Source organism: Prenolepis imparis, unplaced genomic scaffold (assembly GCF_030444845.1).
Source record: "Prenolepis imparis isolate NDT839.2.m4 unplaced genomic scaffold, iyPreImpa1.0 SCAF_3, whole genome shotgun sequence".
In the NCBI taxonomy this organism is placed as follows: domain Eukaryota; kingdom Metazoa; phylum Arthropoda; class Insecta; order Hymenoptera; family Formicidae; genus Prenolepis; species Prenolepis imparis.
Genome location: NW_028141161.1, coordinates 13,421,561 through 13,441,330, shown reverse-complemented (window position 1 = coordinate 13,441,330; position 19,770 = coordinate 13,421,561). Strand labels below are relative to the sequence as shown.

At 34.0% G+C, this 19,770-nt stretch overlaps 4 protein-coding genes across 10 annotated transcripts in view; 2 read left to right on the top strand and 2 right to left on the bottom strand.

The window, feature by feature from the left end:
* Positions 1-1,770: 1,770 nt before the first annotated feature.
* On the top strand, positions 1,771-10,132 carry Shmt (serine hydroxymethyl transferase). 6 transcript variants are annotated; one of them, XM_083033846.1, is made up of 8 exons: positions 1,771-1,892; positions 3,835-4,160; positions 5,711-5,904; positions 5,982-6,193; positions 6,279-6,603; positions 6,686-7,185; positions 7,402-7,586; positions 7,687-7,890. In XM_083033846.1, the coding sequence occupies exons 2-7, from the start codon at positions 3,987-3,989 to the stop codon at positions 7,566-7,568; spliced, it is 1,572 nt and encodes a 523-aa protein (XP_082889972.1). In that variant the 5' UTR covers positions 1,771-1,892; positions 3,835-3,986; the 3' UTR covers positions 7,569-7,586; positions 7,687-7,890. The 6 variants fall into 6 exon arrangements, with proteins under 6 accessions (XP_082889972.1, XP_082889973.1, XP_082889971.1 ...); XM_083033847.1 differs by lacking the exons at positions 1,771-1,892; positions 7,687-7,890 and adding an exon at positions 9,991-10,132 and having other exon boundaries at positions 3,597-4,160; XM_083033845.1 differs by lacking the exon at positions 1,771-1,892 and having other exon boundaries at positions 3,599-4,160.
* Positions 8,440-11,528, bottom strand: LOC145933846 (Golgi to ER traffic protein 4 homolog). The gene is made up of 6 exons (XM_083033852.1): positions 11,372-11,528; positions 11,205-11,283; positions 10,862-11,096; positions 10,641-10,779; positions 10,315-10,455; positions 8,440-10,220 (listed from the first exon to the last, which is right to left on the bottom strand). Exons 1-6 carry the CDS (start codon positions 11,482-11,484, stop codon positions 9,971-9,973), a joined length of 957 nt encoding a protein of 318 aa, XP_082889978.1. The 5' UTR covers positions 11,485-11,528; the 3' UTR covers positions 8,440-9,970.
* An 896-nt stretch (positions 11,529-12,424) lies between these two features.
* Positions 12,425-18,222, top strand: LOC145933308 (uncharacterized). 2 transcript variants are annotated; one of them, XM_083032893.1, is made up of 7 exons: positions 12,425-12,673; positions 13,338-13,580; positions 13,665-14,049; positions 14,190-14,580; positions 14,700-14,822; positions 14,964-15,096; positions 15,170-18,222. In XM_083032893.1, the coding sequence occupies exons 2-7, from the start codon at positions 13,339-13,341 to the stop codon at positions 15,216-15,218; spliced, it is 1,323 nt and encodes a 440-aa protein (XP_082889019.1). In that variant the 5' UTR covers positions 12,425-12,673; position 13,338; the 3' UTR covers positions 15,219-18,222. The 2 variants fall into 2 exon arrangements, with proteins under 2 accessions (XP_082889019.1, XP_082889020.1); XM_083032894.1 differs by lacking the exon at positions 12,425-12,673 and adding an exon at positions 12,791-13,138.
* The window catches only part of LOC145933310 (protein-L-histidine N-pros-methyltransferase), a 39,491-nt gene continuing 36,741 nt past the window's right edge, over positions 17,021-19,770 (bottom strand). The window contains exon 4 of the mRNA XM_083032896.1: positions 17,021-18,729. Within this exon, the coding sequence (XP_082889022.1) occupies positions 18,273-18,729 (457 nt within the window). The 3' untranslated portion in view covers positions 17,021-18,272. The remainder of the gene's footprint in view (positions 18,730-19,770) is intronic.

The following is a 19,770-nucleotide window of genomic DNA, read 5'->3' as shown; positions in this document are numbered from 1 at the left end:
TATAAAAGCATCATTACAAATTGCCGAAGAGATATTTCATTCAAACGAGTCAAATATCTTTATATGTCTAAAGATTTGCGTTTGCAATATCGTAGCATTATAATCATATGTTCTTGATTGCATTTTTTTCTTTATAACACTGCTCTTTTTAGATAAACAGAAAAATTAATCATTTTACAGATCTCTGCCGAATTACATGGAAAGCACGCTACCGATAGGTCTCTCTAGTAAAAGCGGCGATAATATTTTATATAGTCTGCAAGAGAAGAAAGAAAACGAAACGGATTCTCTCTCATCCGAGATTGTTGCAATTGTGTAATATTGTAACGTAATAGTATATGCAAAGAATCACATTTTGTTATATGTATATATAATTTCGAATACCTAATAACGAAATTATATATAATTTCGTTATTAGGTTCCTCAGAAATTAATGATACTAATGGCAATCTCTTTCTTGAAGTTGAAGGTGACACGCGAGACAACAATTAATAATAAAAAAGAAATTCTATATGCTCTTTTTGCAAGGAAGAATAGAAATCATATAAAGTCTATATGACGAGATCACGTTTAAGTTATTAATTGCATTATTGACATTATCGGCGCGTGATTGTAATAACGAACGACATGCCGAGGAAGAAAGCAAGTCGAGACATCCGGCATACGATCACTTGTAATAGATTGTATATCAGATACTTTTGCGTTTTTGTAGAGCTGACTTTATAAAAAAGAAACTGCTCAACTGCGATTGTATAAATTTGAATATTTGATAGTTCATTTCTCTAATTAAGCGAGATAAATGCGAGATGCAGGTATACGTAAGGAAAAAACGATAATAAAAGCAATATAAATTGACGCGTTATTATTTTCAATATTACGTTTGTTAACGAAGATACTTCTTCCTCTGTTTGTATAATCTATTAAATATTGACAATACGTAATGTCGGACTAACATAAGGATAGTTGAACGTGTGACAATGTCATAATGAAATAGCGAAAGAACAACGAAAATGAGTTTATCAGCTGATTAAGAACAGAGATACTGGTTATGAATAGAAGAATTCGTCTATATGCTTCTAGTTTATGTATTAATTAAATTCGAATAGAGATTTAACTTTTATGTTAATAATCTGGCGAAAAATTATGTTTCGGAACGTTAGCGATTCTGCAAAGAGTACTGTATATGCAAGCGTATCATTAACTCAACTTTCTCTAACATTACATTGGGAATTCTGTATAGTTGTGTATGTACTTAACTTGTTCTCGCTTGAGTATCACATTGCCATTTTTTTAATCATAATTCATGATAAAAAGAGCATATTAAGAAATTAAATGCGTGGGTATCAGTGATCAATCTCTTTTATATGCACTTTAAATTCTCAGATTTATAAAGATTTGCGACGTTCCAAGACTACATGTATTATTTTCGACAGAATTATGCTAAATTGTAAATAGTAATTTCGGTATTCTCTTAACAACTAGCACGTTCTGAGTTCTTACTAGGCATAAACCAGTTATCATTTACTGATTCGTTTGACCTGATTAGGTTTCTGGTTATTTCTGTTCGGAAAATGCTTCTTTTTTAACAGTGTCAGCTAATTAATGATAAAAAAATGATTAAAAAAATGAAATTATCTATGTACTGATTAGTAGCCAGCCATCTAAATAGGATTTCTAAGCATAATTTTTTACTCGGTCATTTGAGCAGCTACCGTTCAGTAAATTGAAAATAGTAAAAACTGACCAGTGACTTATTGTAATAAGTTTTTCCAGGGCATTTTTATACTCGAGAGTTTCTTCGGTTGCTTCTGACGCGTTCATCATTGTGTTCTCTCCGCAGTTATATCGATATATATCGCGTTACAAGTAAATGCTTATTTTGCAAAATCGAGGTGAAAGACCGGATTATAATCAGACACGTTATCAGAACAACTAGCTATCGCGTGCGATGAAATTTCATTTAATTTCTCTCGATAAAATATAGTGTATTTTTGTAATGGTGCTATGTTTTCAAACTGTATCTCTCATGATAGTTTTTAGTTTTATTTATATTTCCGTCTTCTTCCTCTTTTATTTTAATAATTATTTATTTTGTATTCGGATATATAACAGTGTTATCAATTTTTTTTTAAATTATCTTTCTCTTGATGCTCTTTTCTCACATAGTGTTTTCACAGAATCGCCTTTCAGTCTCCTCTTCTTCTTATTTACATGAAAATATTTACTCTTTTTCTCATCTTTCTTCCTTCCAATTAGATACCATTGTATTGTTTATTAACATATTGTCTCGCTTCTTAATGTAGTTTCTTAATTGCTTTGAACTTTGCACTTTATAAGGAAGATATCGCGTTTCTATTACTTTCGTAGTTATATTTTAACTCTCTTCGTTGCGATTATTGTCATACATTTATTGTATACTTCCAAATATTTCGAATACGAAACTATAAATAGACACGCAGATATTGACATTTTGTGCGATAAAAATAAAAAAAAGAAGTTAATGATAGTTACGCGGCTCTATCTTCAATTATTTGTTTCATTTTACAATGTAAAATACATTGCATTCTATTCTCTTCTAAGAAAAATTATTTAAGATTATATTTTTATTGCAAATAACATTTGATTAGATAATATATATGTTTAGTGAAACAATATCGTAATGTAAAAAAACAAATCTATTGTGCGATAAAGGAGAAACAAAAGATCGGGTCGAGAGAAGCCAGGCTTGTGATAAGGGAAAGCATTCGGATATCTATCTTGAAATGTCAACCAGATTGACCGGTGTACAGTGGTCCAGGCAGAACGAGAAAAAGTCATCGATCGTTCACTTTCGAATTCCGCGATTTGCCTTTACTAGTCTACAACTTGAATCGAAACAATCCGCTTTGCCGAAACGCGCTTCAAATTATTATTCGCGGAATTCCACATCACGTGTAAATATTTCTTTTTTTTTTTAATATGATAAAGAAACGGTTCTCGTGAAGATTGTAAGTATTGAACAGTGAATCTTAATAGAGAAGTTTAATACGTTTTATCACGTGTATGCAAATAATATACATATTATAGGCTCGTTAATTGGAAGTTAAAGATGTTTTATCATGTTACGAAATATTGGACATCTCATCGGTATTGTAATAAAATATAATTTAGAATATATTAATCGTGTGTTTCGGATATGTGTAATAAAATATTATTATAAGAGAGAATAAATAAAAATCGTAAAATTGGAATAAAAATAAGATATAGAAGATTTGCTTATATAACTTGTTATATAAGCAATTAATTTTTAAGAGAAAGAGAAAGAAAAATATTAAAATATAACTACGAAAGATATATATATAAGATACATAAATAAAAAATAATATATATTTCTTAGATATTAATCCTTTTAAGAATATTTTGTATAATCTTATTTTCATAAAGTTGAAAAACTTGTTTAAAAAGTTTTGAAAAATATTAAAAAGAAAAATAAGTATTTAAAAAAAAATTCTATAATGTAATCAAAATAATCGGCGCGCTTATGACGTCATGTGACAGACATGCGCAAAACATATTTTTGCGCCTATATATCACGCTTCGTCCAGTACCACAGTATGCGTGACATGCGTGACAGGACGAAAGGACTTTCCTGAAATCATAACACGGTGCTCGGAGTCAACAAACCGAGTGTTATCGTACGCGTGGTACTGCGTCTAGAAGGACGGTAATCCAACAAAGAAGAAAGAAAAAAAAGAGAGAAATCGAGCGCGTCGTGCTTCGATTCTTTTTGTTCTTTTTGGATTTCCGTCCGTTGGACGCGGTACCACGTACAGTGTGTCTTGAGTTTGTAAACAGAAATCGCAACGTTGTAAGTCGAATCGTCCGATCGACGAGGCAAAAACGTGCCAAGAAGACACGAAATCACGTGCGAAACGTTATTTCATCACGTGCAGCAAACACACGCACGCTTTCGATATATCAGCTGATCAGCCGTCAGTACATGCACGATGATGGCCGGGAAATGGTTGAGTTTGAATCGCCGGGGTTTTCAATTGGTTGAGAACCTGTTAAATGCACGAAGCCACTTTATAAAGAATTTAGCCAATCAAGGACAACTGCCAAACGTCTGCGGTCTTCCCAGAGGTATACATCTTTCAACCACGTGTGGCATACCGGAACGAGTAAGTACGTTAATATCTTGGTGAGTTGTGGCAAATTAAACGACACTCTCGCTCAACTTTGCGATTGATGTTTATTTGATAATTTTATTCTTGAATTATATATTCTTTTTATCAGATCAAATCGGCTTTCAAAAAGTTGATCGCTCAATTTTTATCATACATATCTCTGATATCTCTGAGAAAATACACATTAAATAAAGTCGCATAAATTTATCATTATATATAACTGCTAGTTGTGAATCTGTGGATTTTATGTCTTTAATAGCTTGAATTACATGATAAACTTGACTTACAAAATGCTTTGATATAATTTCCTTGAGTGCTTGATTAACACTTTGACAGTGCTATATGATTGAACGGACATAAAATGGCCCGGACCATGAAATAAAGAAAGCACAGTAATTTTTATACTATTGTGTGTGAATCAAATATAATTTTCGAATTTTTTGAGTTTTTGACAGAGAGTCATATCAAAATAATTCGTCCTTAAAATTTTATGAATATCTTATAAATTTGAAGAAATTTTAATGTAGATGTGATTTAAACACGATTGAATATATTCAAGTTTGATAATATAAAATATATATCGAACTTTTTCCAATATTATATTAAAAGAAATTTAATTCGATTTGGACATATTTTCTCTTCGTCATTATAATTAGTATTTGTTTAATATAATTATACATATCTATACAATACTTTTATTACATTCTTGTAATTAATTTTTCTCAAGTTCTTTTTTTCTCTATTTAGCTCTCTTTCTATAAATAAAAAATTATTTCTTAAATCTTTTTCTTATCTAAAAAGTATGTGTGATTATATCGAATACAAAAGAAATTTACATTAATATTACGATTATATTAATATTAGCACATAAAAATTACGAGAAATTATTTGATAATATTTTTATTTAATTTCCGTAAGACGTATTTTTAATTTTATTGCAAATTATCTTATTTTTGTCTTTGTTGCATTGATATATTTATTCGCATAATACTCAGAAAGATTTATTTATCTACTATCAAGAATGTCGAGAAACGATAAGTATAATCGACTACACTATATTCTAAAACATACACTGACGTATATAAATATGTTTGTCGCTATCATTATATTATACGCGGGGTTATCAACGATAACTTTGAACTTTGGTAAAGTATATGAGTATATATAAACATGCATATGATATGTCTTATATGACATAGAGTTTCACTCGAGGTAGCACATTCGCTTTTTGAAGTTATTCAAAGTATCAGATTAAACTTTGTTATACAATTTGATTTATTTCTGTAAGTTTATTACAGAAGGTAAAGTTGAACAAATTTATTAAATTATTATTTAAATAATAATTATAATTTTATACTGTCCATGTGATATGTAAAATATATATATATATATATATATATATATATATTTTAAAAATAAATATTAAAGTGTGATCATATTAAAATGTATATATAATATGTAATAGCATCTATATTATTAAAATATAAATAATGAATAAAATTGTAATTATAATTGATATAAAAATTCTTTACAATTATTGACAGAAAATGGCAAACATACTTCGTAATAACATTTGGGAGACCGATCCCGAGCTTTTCGAATTGTTGAAGAAGGAAAGGAAACGACAGGAATCCGGGTTGGAATTAATTGCAAGTGAAAACTTTACATCTCTCAGTGTTTTACAATGCCTAAGTTCGTGCTTGCACAACAAATACAGCGAGGGATATCCTGGACAAAGGTGAGCGTATCGCTTTTTCATATCATTTCTTTTATAAATACTTGTATAAGCTTGAGTGTTTCACATATTTTTCACAGGTACTACGGTGGAAACGAATATATCGATGAAGTCGAATTGCTGGCGCAAAAACGCTCCTTGGAAGCCTTCAATTTAGATCCCGAAAAATGGGGCTGTAATGTACAACCTTATTCAGGAAGTCCGGCGAATTTCGCGGTATACACGGGTTTACTGCAACCTCATGAACGTATAATGGGCCTAGATTTGCCTGATGGTGGTCATCTTACTCATGGTAAAAATTTGAATAATGAATTGATCCATCTCTCTCTGCCATAGAAACTATTTTATACATTTTATTTATATATTATATGTTATAGGTTTCTTCACGGCGAACAAGAAGATTTCCGCTACATCTATTTTCTTCGAATCGATGCCGTACAAAGTTGATCCTATAACTGGTTTCATCGATTACGATGAACTCGCGAAATGTGCGAGATTATTCAAGCCGAAAGTCATCATCGCTGGAATTTCCTGCTATAGCAGATGGCTGGAATATAAACGTTTCCGCAAAATCGCTGACGAGAATAATGCTTATCTCTTCAGCGACATGGCTCACATCTCTGGATTGGTCGCCGCCAAAGTAATACCCAGTCCTTTCGAATATAGCGATGTTGTTTCGACAACTACGCATAAGACTTTACGGTACGACTCTATATCTTTTACAAGTTTATATATTCTCATTGTAACGATTAAAATAATAGCGAGACATATCTTCTTTGTGCAGAGGTCCGCGCGCTGGTGTTATTTTCTATCGAAAAGGCGTCCGAAGCGTCACGAAGGACGGCAAGGAGATTATGTACGACATAGAGAGTAAAATTAATCAGGCAGTCTTCCCAGGTCTTCAAGGCGGGCCTCATAATCACGCTATCGCTGCTATAGCCACTACTATGAAACAAGTTCAAACACCAGAATTTATCAGTTATCAGAAGCAAATAGTGATGAATGCGAAGAGATTGAGCTCCGGTTTGCAAGAACGCGGTTATGCTATCAGTACTCACGGCACAGATGTCCATTTGTTATTGGTAGATCTACGAGGGGTGGGTATCACTGGTTCAAAGGCAGAGAAGATCCTAGAAGAAATTTCTATCGCTTGCAATAAGAATACTGTTCCTGGTGATAAAAGTGCATTGAATCCCAGCGGAATTAGATTGGGAACACCCGCTCTTACCACTCGTGGCTTCGTCGAAAAAGACATGGACAAAGTCGTGGATTTCATAGATAGAGGTAATATTGAATATTATGAAAACTCGTTAGCGTTTTGTGATTTTAATCGCCAAATTACGAGAAATAAAAAATTGTGATAATTTGTATTTACATTTTTTATTTGCGATATTTTTTCGAGGAATAGTTTCTAAGCATTAATGAGTGAGATATTGTGACTTAAATAGAAATAGAAATCCAAGTCTAAATATAATGCGATTGTAATAAATTTTATTGTAGGATTGCAGCTTTCTAAGGAAGTAAGTGCTATTTCGGGTCCAAAGCTGCTTGATTTTAAAAAAGTATTAAGTACCGACGAGAATATTAAAGCAAAAGTTGCGACTCTGAAGGAGGAAGTGGAAACGTTTTCGAGACAATTTTCACTTCCTGGTCAGGACACATATTAATATTGCAGCAGCTACTTCGTAAGTAGATTTACTCAATATAAATTTTAAAATATTTTACGCTTCATTTTATATGCCATTAATTATACATTTCAAATTCGTATATTACGTTTTTATACAGATTTGTATTATAATCCGGATGTGTGATGCAAAATAGAATTATTACTACACTGCGCGAGCTTTATATCATGGAATATAAAGTATTTTTTTACAAGAATAAAATGTTACATGTATATTTCTTTCATTGAAATATTTGAGAAATTTTGTTATAAATTACATGTATTTTCTGAAAATACAAATATTTAAATAAACACTATCACAATTATATTTCATATATTCAATCTCATTTTTAAGTATAGGATTTATATGTGCAATGCCATATTATAAGTAAAAGAAACAAATCTTAGTTTTTTTTAGATTTATCAATATATATGTATGGTTATTAAGATGTTTTCACAATGATATTTTTTATATACAACATATCTCATTTCTAATTATCATTTATAATTATTAATTTTATCATTTTCTTCTATATATATATATATATTGTTTTCACATTGATTACGTCTGCAAAAAATTTAATGTATTTGTCGTTTTTTGCAATTGCTTAATAAATGAATAGTTATTTGTAAATATAATAACAAAGTTGCATGAATACATTAAAATAAAAAAATTGTTTGAGAAAACGATTATGGACGATATAAGTTTAAAAGAAATTACGTTAGTATATATCAATGTATCTGTTATATTGTGAGGTGGTAAATATTTTTAATTAGGAAACATGTGCGACAGACATATTTGCACACTCAATTCACATACAATTGTTAAATTAAATGTTTCTATTAGATGGACAGAGGAACTATTTAGAGTAATATATTGGACAATTGTTATTATATTTTTTTCAAGTGATTTATACAAATATAATACCTAAATTAATTTTTTAAAGTACTAATCTTGCATACCCACACGTGAGCTGACTGTGATGTGATATCCATGATAAAGTATATTTTAGAACAACAGTATATAATCTAAAGTAGTAATATAATGCGTAATATATAACTTTACATTAAATTAATATACATTCAATTTAATTTTTACATAGAGAATTATTTTTATATAAATTTTTGGATTGTTGTATAACGAATATGAATAATAATTTTAATTATCACAAATTGATATAACAACATATAATTTTGCATCTTAAATAATTATGATAAAATGACAAATAATATAAAATCAAAGATATTTTTCCAATGTGTATTTAATATGTTTATATAGAAGGATATATTTATTACAAAGCTAAAGTTATTAGCTGAATATTGTTAATTTATGCTTCCGTTTCCTTTTTAATACACAGCAATATTATATTAATTTTATTAAAATTAATGCTGTGAAGAATTTTATTACACAGTGATGGTCTTACGATTTTATTTCCTTAACTAAATATATGCATCTGTTTTTCATTAAAATTCTAAACTTGGTTCATATCATTATTGAATCCAATAAATAGATATATTGCTTGTTGCTCCGAGTATAATTGATTATTTTCTCAATGTTTTTCAACACAAGCAACAAGCAATTTCGTTAAGCATTCTTTTTACGGAAGCTATAATATGTCACATTTATTTGTCATAAGTGTTTTAGTTTATATAAAATAAATCTTTGATCTCCCAGCAATTACACGCAGGTATACATTGATGTGATTATATATATATAATATATATATATATATATATATATATATATATATATATATATATATATATATGGTATACAGATTTTAACTAATGGCGAGGATTTATTCAAAGTTTAAGTATGTAAGTGCTGAATTTATAACAGCATATACAGGAAGATGACATGTAAATATTAATTTCTTAGAAAGCTTATTTTCTTTCCTTATCTCATAAAGTACAATATTAAATAAAACTAAATTTGAGTCCTTACTCAAATTTTATCAATTGTTATATATTTTGAAGTTTTTCTAAACTGAGTATTTATTAAATGCAAAAATATGCATCTCATTATTACACATTTGCTTTATATGATTAAAAGAGATAAAATATGTATAAAAGCAGACATTTATTAGATATGTATAAAATAATTAGGATGTCGATCTCTGATGCAAATATTACTATTCTGAATTCAGTATACTCAACTTATAACTTTGATAAATTTCCTTTGACAAGAAAAATTGTCCCAAAAACTTTTATCTCTCAGTGATCAGGACGCACACACACATACATACAAACCAGAATTACTATTTTTTTCAATTATAAACATATTTACGATTTGAAACTTTATTATTAGATAACAGGGGAGCAGTCGGTGAAAGTATTTGGGTTGAAAAATAATATATAAAAGTTCCATATTCAGCATCACACTGCACAGTGTTGTCTCACCTTTAATCAATCAAGTTCTTGTGCAGCATGTGAAGTTGAGGCTATATTTCGTTGTTCATCGTCCGAATCATCATCCTCCAGGCCATTGAAGAAAGATTGCAGTAACGAACCAAATAATCCTTGATTACGTGGACGCGGAGATGGAATATTGAAAAAGAGTTGGCCTATTTTATCTAAGTACTGCCGATAATACGGATCTCTATTTAAAGATATCTGGTACTGTTCACAAAGAATTGTAAACACTGCTAGTTTACCACTGGAAAATATCAGATTATTAGAGAGAAACTGATGATAAACTTATCGCAATAAAAATGTGTACATCTATTGAATATTATAAAAGTACAACGTACCTGTCAATTGTTTTCAGTAAAAAAAATAAAAAGTTTAATAAAGGAAGAAGATACGGTGGGCCACTATTTATTTTTGGATGCCTCGAAGTATAAGAATTAAAGGCCTCTTGCGCCGTTGCTTTGTTTTGTAGACAAAGATACCTAGGATTCATAATTATACATATACTATTTACTATTATATATAAATATCGTTTTAAATTAGTTTCTCTCATTGATTCCTTAAAATTTTTAAATATTATTTTATACTCTTGCGCTTTCTGTTTATATTATATTGCAATGTTATATATTTGTAACATTAAAATTGCCGTAAGAATCAATACGCTTACTGTAAGACAGCTTGAGCTATGAAGAGGTCTATTTCATTCATATATCCACGTTGTTCGTGAAGTTCAACCAACATTGCTGCGCATCCAGAGCCATCTCTACTATGTATAAAGTGTTGCCTCGCCATTATGTAATTCTTTTCTGGTTAAAAAAAATAAGTTCTTTATGCATGAGTGCGTAACGAATAATAACAAATTAATGTCGTTTTTTTCCAACAGTTTACCTCTCCAAAATACTTGAGCTATCTTCTGATGCAAATCTGGATGACCAGTTTTATAATCTGTACCCTTTACACTCCATTTAAGTGCCGATTGTACAAATACTTCTCTTTCCGGCGACGCAGGGCTCATTAAGTTGAACAAGGTCGTGATCTTCTCGAAGTAGCTTTGCGTAGGTTCCGTTCCGGATTGTGTTAAAACATTGATAAATAGGATTCCTAAGTCGGCTCCACTTGCATGCTATAATAAATGGTCGATAGAGTGTCTATAAAATTTATCTTTGCTTCTTTTAGGACACATAAAAATTGAAAGATACTTTTCGACGATACTCAAGCAATATTCGCATACCTGTTCGTGCTGTAAAAAAAGCATCGACCCAGTGTATAGCAATTCCAATAGTTCCGAGTATTTTCTATGGCCGAGGTATCTGTAAACGTAGGAGGTTAAACGGGCAAGGATTTACGCGAGCGGGAGCGCGCTTTGACAGCGCGAGGCGATCGGATCAGCTGGCTCACCTGAAATACAAAGTTCTGTACATCTGATGAGCCTCATAATAATTTTCTGAGTTTATCGACGCCTCTAATTTCGCCAAAACTCGCTGAACACCGTGACTGTACCGCGAGGCCATGTTTACACTATTTGGGAATCTCGGGACTGTACGTATATACGGTTGGCATCAGTGTTGCGCGATATGCCGCGATCTACATGCGTGATTTAAATTTTCGAAAACGTACATATACGTGCTTACATTATACGAGATTAATTATGTATGTTCATATACGTATATAAAGTGCGTACAATCAAAGGAAATCTTTACGCCTACTAGATCGAATCGCGGCGAGTCATGCTAAAAATGGATAATCATCGCTTGTTATTGCGTTTTAATTTCATGCACGAGATAATATATAGATGCAGCAGGTCGCGTGACCAACTATTTTGGTACTAATGTATTTCGGTATTTTATCGATTGGCACCGAATTTCACAATCGAGTTCACAATAAATATATTCAAAGTTTATATACTTCGTTATTTAATCAAATTAACTGCTAATTAAATCAACTGAGGGTATGTAAATAAAATGATAAAATGATATAAAATATTTAAATAATTCATCGTATAAATTAAACAATATTATATATATTTAATTAACAGGAAAGAGTAATAATCATCGTACTGTCATCATAATAATTTTTCTTCTTTTTTTTTTAATACGACGCTCGATCTTACCCCGACCCGATTCGCGAGTCCGGGAAGCGATCGGCGCCGGAGCCGGGGGGTTCAACGACCGCGCGCAATTTTCGGAGCAGCGAGAGACGCGCGCGCGCGCGCGCGCACATCGTTTAATTCGTGCCGGGGCCGGTCGCGCACCAGGGCGGCGTAATATATCAATTGCAAAAAGTAATATTGATAAATGCGCAAAGTGGCGTCGCGTAAGCGCAGCCGGAGCCGGGTATTCGGCCGTGTGTGCGCGCATACACACCCACGTGCATCTCGCTACATGTACTTTACATGCACACGCAGGGCGAGCCGCATACACGGAGCGTGTATACATATACACACGACACCCGCCAAAGCGATGGCGAAGAGCGGAGCGGCCGTAGAAGCGCGGGGCGCCCCTGGCGGCGGACCTGGCAAGTGACCCTCGCGGAAATAATTATCGCGATTTATGTTATTTGCAAATGTGATCCGGGGGTGGGCTAATTAATTAGGGCGATGCCGAGGTACGGCGATTAGCGACGACGGACCGGGCTCCTGGGGCTATCCCGGCTACGCCGTGCGAGTGGAGGAGAGCGGAGCAGCGGCGGCCGCGATACGGGGTGAGTGTACTGTTCCGGGAGCAACGTTGCGGTGTCCCCCCGTTGCGCCTTGTCGGTAGGGGGGCGGTGGCTCGCTCGCTCGCTCGCGGGGCCGAGCACTTTTTTATCGGTTTCGCCGGCGAGCTTCGGGACGATAACAATGGCCGTGCCGAGAGAGCCGCGCGTTCGGCGTCGCTCCGGACGCTCGACGACGACGACGATGACGTTGATGAGCGATCGCGTCCTGTCACCGCCGTCGACGGCTCGGGCTGGACTCGCCCGCGCGTACGATCATCTTGACCGGGTGGCTTTTCGCGACGAGGAGACATTGTATACTAGAGTTCTATTCAGCTGGAATCTCGATGATGTCCGCTGACCTTCCGGACGACTCCCTTTCGAGTCGTGAATTCGCGCGCGATAATGGATGAACGGGGAATTGCCATATATCAATCTTGATTGACTGACTGTTAAATGTCTATTTGCTGTGTATGTTTACTTTTTTTATTTATTATGCATATATACCTCTTGTTCTTGGAAGATCATGTGTCTTTTTTATACACACAATATATGATGTTAAATAGTATGATTTTATATATTTATATAAAGAAGATTTATTTATATTTCTAAAAAGATTTTATATATTGCGTCACAAGTTGTTTGTATCGAATCATATATGTGTGCGCAGAATGGACTTGGCGGAAACTATGAAGAACATTGTTGCCAAAGGTATGCAAACAGAAATGGGTCCACCGGGTGGAGGGTCAGGTTACTCTGCTACACCGAGCAGTGCTGGTTACGTCACAGAGAAGATGTACATGTTGTTACAAGCATATTTGCAAAACAAGGGATGGAATCCCAGTATCGAGCTGCTACAATGTTTTTCGGAATTTAAGGATGCCTCCATGATGCCAAGCGCTGCTTATTTACAGTAAGGATAAATATTATTTTGTAATTATATATAGATACAACTTACTTGTGTGAAATATTTTTGCTACGTTTGATTTATTTACAGGATGATGGCATCTCGAGTAGCATTGGATTCACAGGGAAGACTAGTCCTCAGAGAGAATGGAAAGATAATACTTCCTTATGAACACTTTGCCAATGCTGTAATGTTGAAACATATGAATGGACCGCATGGCTTACATTTGGGCTTGGAGGGCACAGTCAGAGCGGTTATGGAGTCTTACACAATCGGAAGGGAATGTTTTGGAATGGAAAAGGAATTTATCATAGAAGTCGTGCAGAACTGTCCTAATCCTGCTTGTCGTTATTACAAAAATCAATTGGAACTCACTCAGAAGATGGGTCACATGGCACCAACTTATATCCAGGAAAATGAAGCAACTGCGTCTCTTTTGCGTAGCGGTTTTCCACATAGTACAGACTTTCAGGCAGTGAGCAAAATTCTCATGTGATATTTTCTATATTTTCTATTTTGTATATAAACTGAGTTTTTTTTTAAATTTAATATATATTTTAATTATATATATGCATTTAATATATATTTATTAATTTATTTAATGTTTACTTATAGACGCTAGGTGGTGCTAATCCGAATACACATATGGGAGGAGGATCCGCAGCAGATTTAGCAGAGATGAGAGGTGCTGGCAATCAAATGAATCTTCAACGTCCTCCAAGCCGTCCATCATTAAATATTCCGCATCGGCCTGTATCGCAAGAGAAAAAAGTGGCATCTGGCAAACAGCATTATGAATCTCTAATACCTAATATACCAATCTCCGAACATAAGTTGACAGACTTCTTACGCAATAATTTGGATAACTTGGATAATCTCACTGGACTTGGTTTAGGAAACTTACAAGGAATAGGAAATGCCAATAAGGATCTGTTGGCATTGCACAATGGTGCATGGCCTTTAGAAAATGAAAAGGGATCTCGGTCATCATCTGCAAATTCGGAAGGTGATTAAGTATATATAAAACACATTGTATATACGCGATATAGTGCACGCTTTTTTTAAGTGTATTCTAAACAAAATTAAAATTATATTAATGCATGTGCTGGATTTATTTTGTTTCAGGTGGTCAAGAGAAGATTGTGCGTGCTTTCGCAGAGGTGATGAAGAACATGGCAAGGATGAAATCCTGTGTACGACCGGCGATGTGTAAACCATACGGCAAACAATCTGAGGCTCTCCAGAAAAGTAATTTCAATTCTTTACAAGTTGTTTTTCTTCCTTGCTTTTTTTTCATCAGACTAGACTATTGCGCTGTGAAATTTTATATAGATTCTCTTCATCAAAGTAATTTACAAAGATTTTTACATTGTTTATTCCTAATTGCAGCATTGGTCGATACAATACAACTTGTACAATCGTTGAGAAGTTTTTTGCCGCCCCCGCATATACCAGTTTCGAGCTGGAAGAATGAAGATAAACACCGATTAGATCACACTGGTACTCCTTACTTGTCAACATTGTGAGTATTTTAATATTTATAACTCTCCGAACTTTAGCCTTATTCAAATAACATGTTCTTTTTTTTTTAACAGAAAAGCTGGTGGAATAGAAGATTTGTGCGAGCAGCGTAAGCTAGATTAAGCGTCGTCTTCGCTTCACTCGCGACAGACCAAGTTTCGTCGTTTTGCGCTCTATGATGTTCTAGTCACAAGATGTTTATTGATTAGCTGGGTGTTTCGTATCTAAACAACCCGATGGATTGCTCAAAAAGTTGTTGGCGTTTAGGACTTCAAATAATAAGAGACAAAATGAGTCATGCGTGGACTGTGATAAACGTGAGTAGCAAGAAAAAAAAAAGATTTATATGTAGGACTAACTCACACACCGCGTCATCTTAGGGATTCTTACTAGTTTTATTTCATCGCTGTAATCTGATTTTGTATTGTAATTGCTCTGCCTATGGGGCTTATTCGGTGAATAATATACTAATCCCGCGTTATATATACTGAATCTCAAGCGTCGTTTAACATTACGACGTAAATAATATGCAGTATGAACAGCATTTATATTTTACTGTATCAATTTAACGATTTTGCCGCTTGTGTTCCAACGATTACCTGATTAATAATATATTACATGAAACTTTTTTATATACTATGTATAAAACTGTTACACATACATAAGCTTAAGTCTCGGAATAAGAAGCAAGGACTAAATTGGCCTGGTACAAAAGCTTTTGCTACTAATTGATATTTAAAGTTCGCGACATAGATGCATAAAGGGATGACGATTTCCCCGATTACCAAGTTTCACGTTATTTTGTTTCATATGTTTTTAACTGTTTGTTCTGTAAGATATGATATATTCTTTAAAGTAGCTTTCAATTAACATAAAAGTTATTTAATTAGCGAACAAATTGCTGTGTTCAATTAATGTATATATATTTTCTCCAAAAAAGTTATGTACGCGTTATTATTTATTTTTAAGGATGAAATGAATATATATTGTTGTTATTTCTCTAATACTGTTCGCTAATCGAGCACGCGAGTACGAATGTTAAAAGCTGTGCATGCTACTTTTTAAGCTCCATGGGCAGTATATGCGGTGTGCACGTAAAAAAAGTCATTGGTCAATTCATAGATATTTTTTAAGAAAACAGATTATTTCCTAATACATATATATATATATATATTATATATATATCTACTTATATATAGTAAAGGAAAAGGAAGGAAAATCGTTGCGTCATTAGAGAATTCTTAAAGGGTGTGGTTCACACTGACGCTCAAAGACTTTTCACCGTGCACTAAGTATTATGCAGAAACGTTTTTACTCTTGCGAGACAGAAACTATGAATTGGAGGACTGCGTTTGTGATTTCGATCGATCGCCGCCTCGAGAGTAAAATGGCATATCGTAACAGTAACAGCAGGAGTAAAATCGTTTCCCACTCGGTTGTTATACGCGCATATAAATGATACGAGATAAAAATGTTTCCTTCTTTCTCGATAATGTAAAGTAATAGGCATTCGTCTTTGAATGTGTAAGAAGCGATGTATATCGCGAATGGAAAATAGCGCGGTACTAGAATGCGTGGGCTGTGTTTTGTGGGGGCTACGAGTGTGTATCTGAGAGAATGCGAAGTTTTGGCTATCAAATAGCAAAATTTTATATGAATGCGCGTATGTTGAAGATGTCTTTCTATACATGTATCTGTTATATTTACTATACACGTATGCAGCGAATGTGCCGATCGATTACCATTTTAGGAGTCGGATCCATGATCTGTGCAAAATATTAAGTTGTTTGTTTCATTATTTTATGTTTTCTTTTTCGACAAACTATTAATCTCTCTTTTATATTATAATATTTTCTCTCATTATGTATCTGTGCAATTAGAAATAGGATGCATGCGGAGATACGATTAATAAGTCTGAAGAATAATTCTCTCGATGACGGTTTTCTTTATTCGTTTTTCACGTATAGTGATTGTTTAAACGTACAGATCCGGCTTCTATAGACTGCGTTTTTGTTGACATACATATATGTATATATATTTACATTGATAAAGAGGCTGCTGCAATATGGTTCATAATTCGACGATAACTTGTTGTACACCAAAGTGTATTTCCAATAACTAGATGGACTTATTTCTTATAGTAGTTATTATTACGTAAAAAAAAAAGAAATGCAAATGTATCACCGTTTGTCTCGCAATCGGTCGGTTGTATAACCGACGCACAATTAAGCATATCCATGACTAAGTCGCTGCAATTTATGCCAAACGGAGATAAGGGAGCGCGGAAACAAAGTCTGACAAGAAAGAAGAAGAATTTGATCTAACATACAAAATAGAATTTCGCGAGACATTGGAGAGGCTGCGTTCGAGATAAATCTATAGTCCATATTAATTATTTGAACACAATCGTGCAAATTGTTTTAAGTGTGTGATGCGAAATCTGTTTGTTTAACTTGAATTTTGAAACAAAAGTCGCAAGACTGCAGTAAATTTACTCTTCGCTTTACATTCACTCTAGACTTTCACTTTATGCCTAATGATATCATCGTTTTAAATTAAATGGTCGTTAGAGTCGAAAAAGATTCGTTTTTCGTTACCCGTTTTATTAACTTTATCGCTGCAGTGTCATCGCGACTGATGCTCCACACATGCATACACATACATATGCGCGCGCACATACACACTCACATACATACATAGTAACTTTTTTGAGAGCACGATTATTGTTTATTTAATCGTTCATCATTATAAATAATTAGCGAGACAAAGACTTGGATTCTAGAGGGACGTTTTCGAACGGAGTCGAACATACGAGGAAAGAAGAAATACAGATTTCGTTTCCGGATCTCGTTATTCTCGCGCTCGTTACTATCTATACCATAGAGAACCGTATACACGTTTCCGCACCGAATTCGACAGTAAGATGATAAACGATTGTAAAATGCGCACCGTTTTGTCGATCCGTTGTTTTCCTTTTTAAACTCGGATCGCCAATCGATATTCGTACACCAAACGCTAACCGCTGTGTCTGCACATTAAGCTCGTCGTCGCTTGCCAGTATTGCTCTTCTGTATTCTCGCATAATTCTAACTCATGACAGCAATTATTAAAGTTTTTACAAGTGTGAGAGGATCGTCTCGTATATCACATACTCTATCCTCCGCTTGTACTTCCTTCCTAAAAGTTCCTTTGTAACGAGACACCGACGTCTCGCGCGACGAATTCGCAGGATCGTGTATTAACTGGCTGAGCCTCCAGCACGAAGATCACATCGTCCAGGAAGTAGTATGACTGTCCCAGATCTCCTTCGCAGAGGTACGGCAGTTTGCTCCAGACGAGACATCGCAGGCCCACCGGAGCGAAAACCCGGTCGATCAGTCCGGCTATTTGAGCCTCGAGCCCGTTTCCTCGCACCGGCAGATACTCCGACGGTTTGTGATTACCCCTCTCACCGACCTCGACGTAGGGACTGAACGGCAACACCAGAGCGACGACCAGTCTGCCGCCAGGAGTCAGCGAAGTTCTCAGTAACCTCAGCAGACTATTTGGACGATCGCAACGGTCGAGGAGGTTCAAACAGAGAATGACATTGAAAGGACCAGCTTCCTGGTGCCATCTCTCCACATCGAGTACTCTGTAAAAACCAAGGTATGTTTAGAAAGAGATTTTCTTTACTTGAATATTTACAGTATTTGTGTGCAATTCTTATAATTCTAACATTCCGTAGAGCACTAAGTTCTTATTTCATTTTTGTTTTAAAAAGAAATATAGAAAATATAAAAAGAAATAAAAATTGTTTTTGATAAGATACGCGGAGAAATTCTTTGTATTATTAACGATAATTAAAAATTAGTCTTTTACTATTTTAAATTTTCTTATTAATAATTTAATAAGTTTCATTAATATAATAAGTACATGTGTGATAATTACAACACTGAGATTAATTACTCGATTTTGATTTTTCACAATCGATTTCTGATTGTTTTCCAATTGTTAATATATAATTATCTCGTACTTTTAATTTTTTGCTAATTTTACGCGAAAAACAACTGAAAAATATTCGAAAATAGGACTTGTATAAGAGTTACGAATCAGTCGCATCATTCCACGGACGTTCATTTAAAATACGAGTGGCTACCAGAGCAACTTGGCGATGGTATCCACTGATAGCGTAAAAGCCACCATAAACTTCTACTCAAATCAATTCGGCGCAATAAACTTGTTAGTGGCGTTACCGCGTTGATGATATTATGTATCGACATGTATAAGGGTGTCGACGAACATCATGTCTCTTTTATACATCATCCGGCGCGAGAACGGATCGAACCGTCGATCAATTATCTTATCTCATTTTATAATGAGACCCACGTTTTTGAGATAACCGTAATAATACCGCTCGTGATAGCCACTCAATTCGTTGGGGAACGATGCGCATAATTGCGCGCGCTTACATTATTATCGAGAATCTGTGTCGAGTAACCGCGAACATTCGCACACTTCATCTCTTATTGATCTAATTCGCGTTACATTCATTTGCATAAATTGAATGCATCCTTTTCTTCGCTCTCTCGACTTAATCTTCATAAAAAAAATTAGACATTCACAGCTGTACAAAAATTAATTTGTTAAAAATTTAATATAAGAAAGTTAAATAAAAGGGAAATAAGAAAATTTT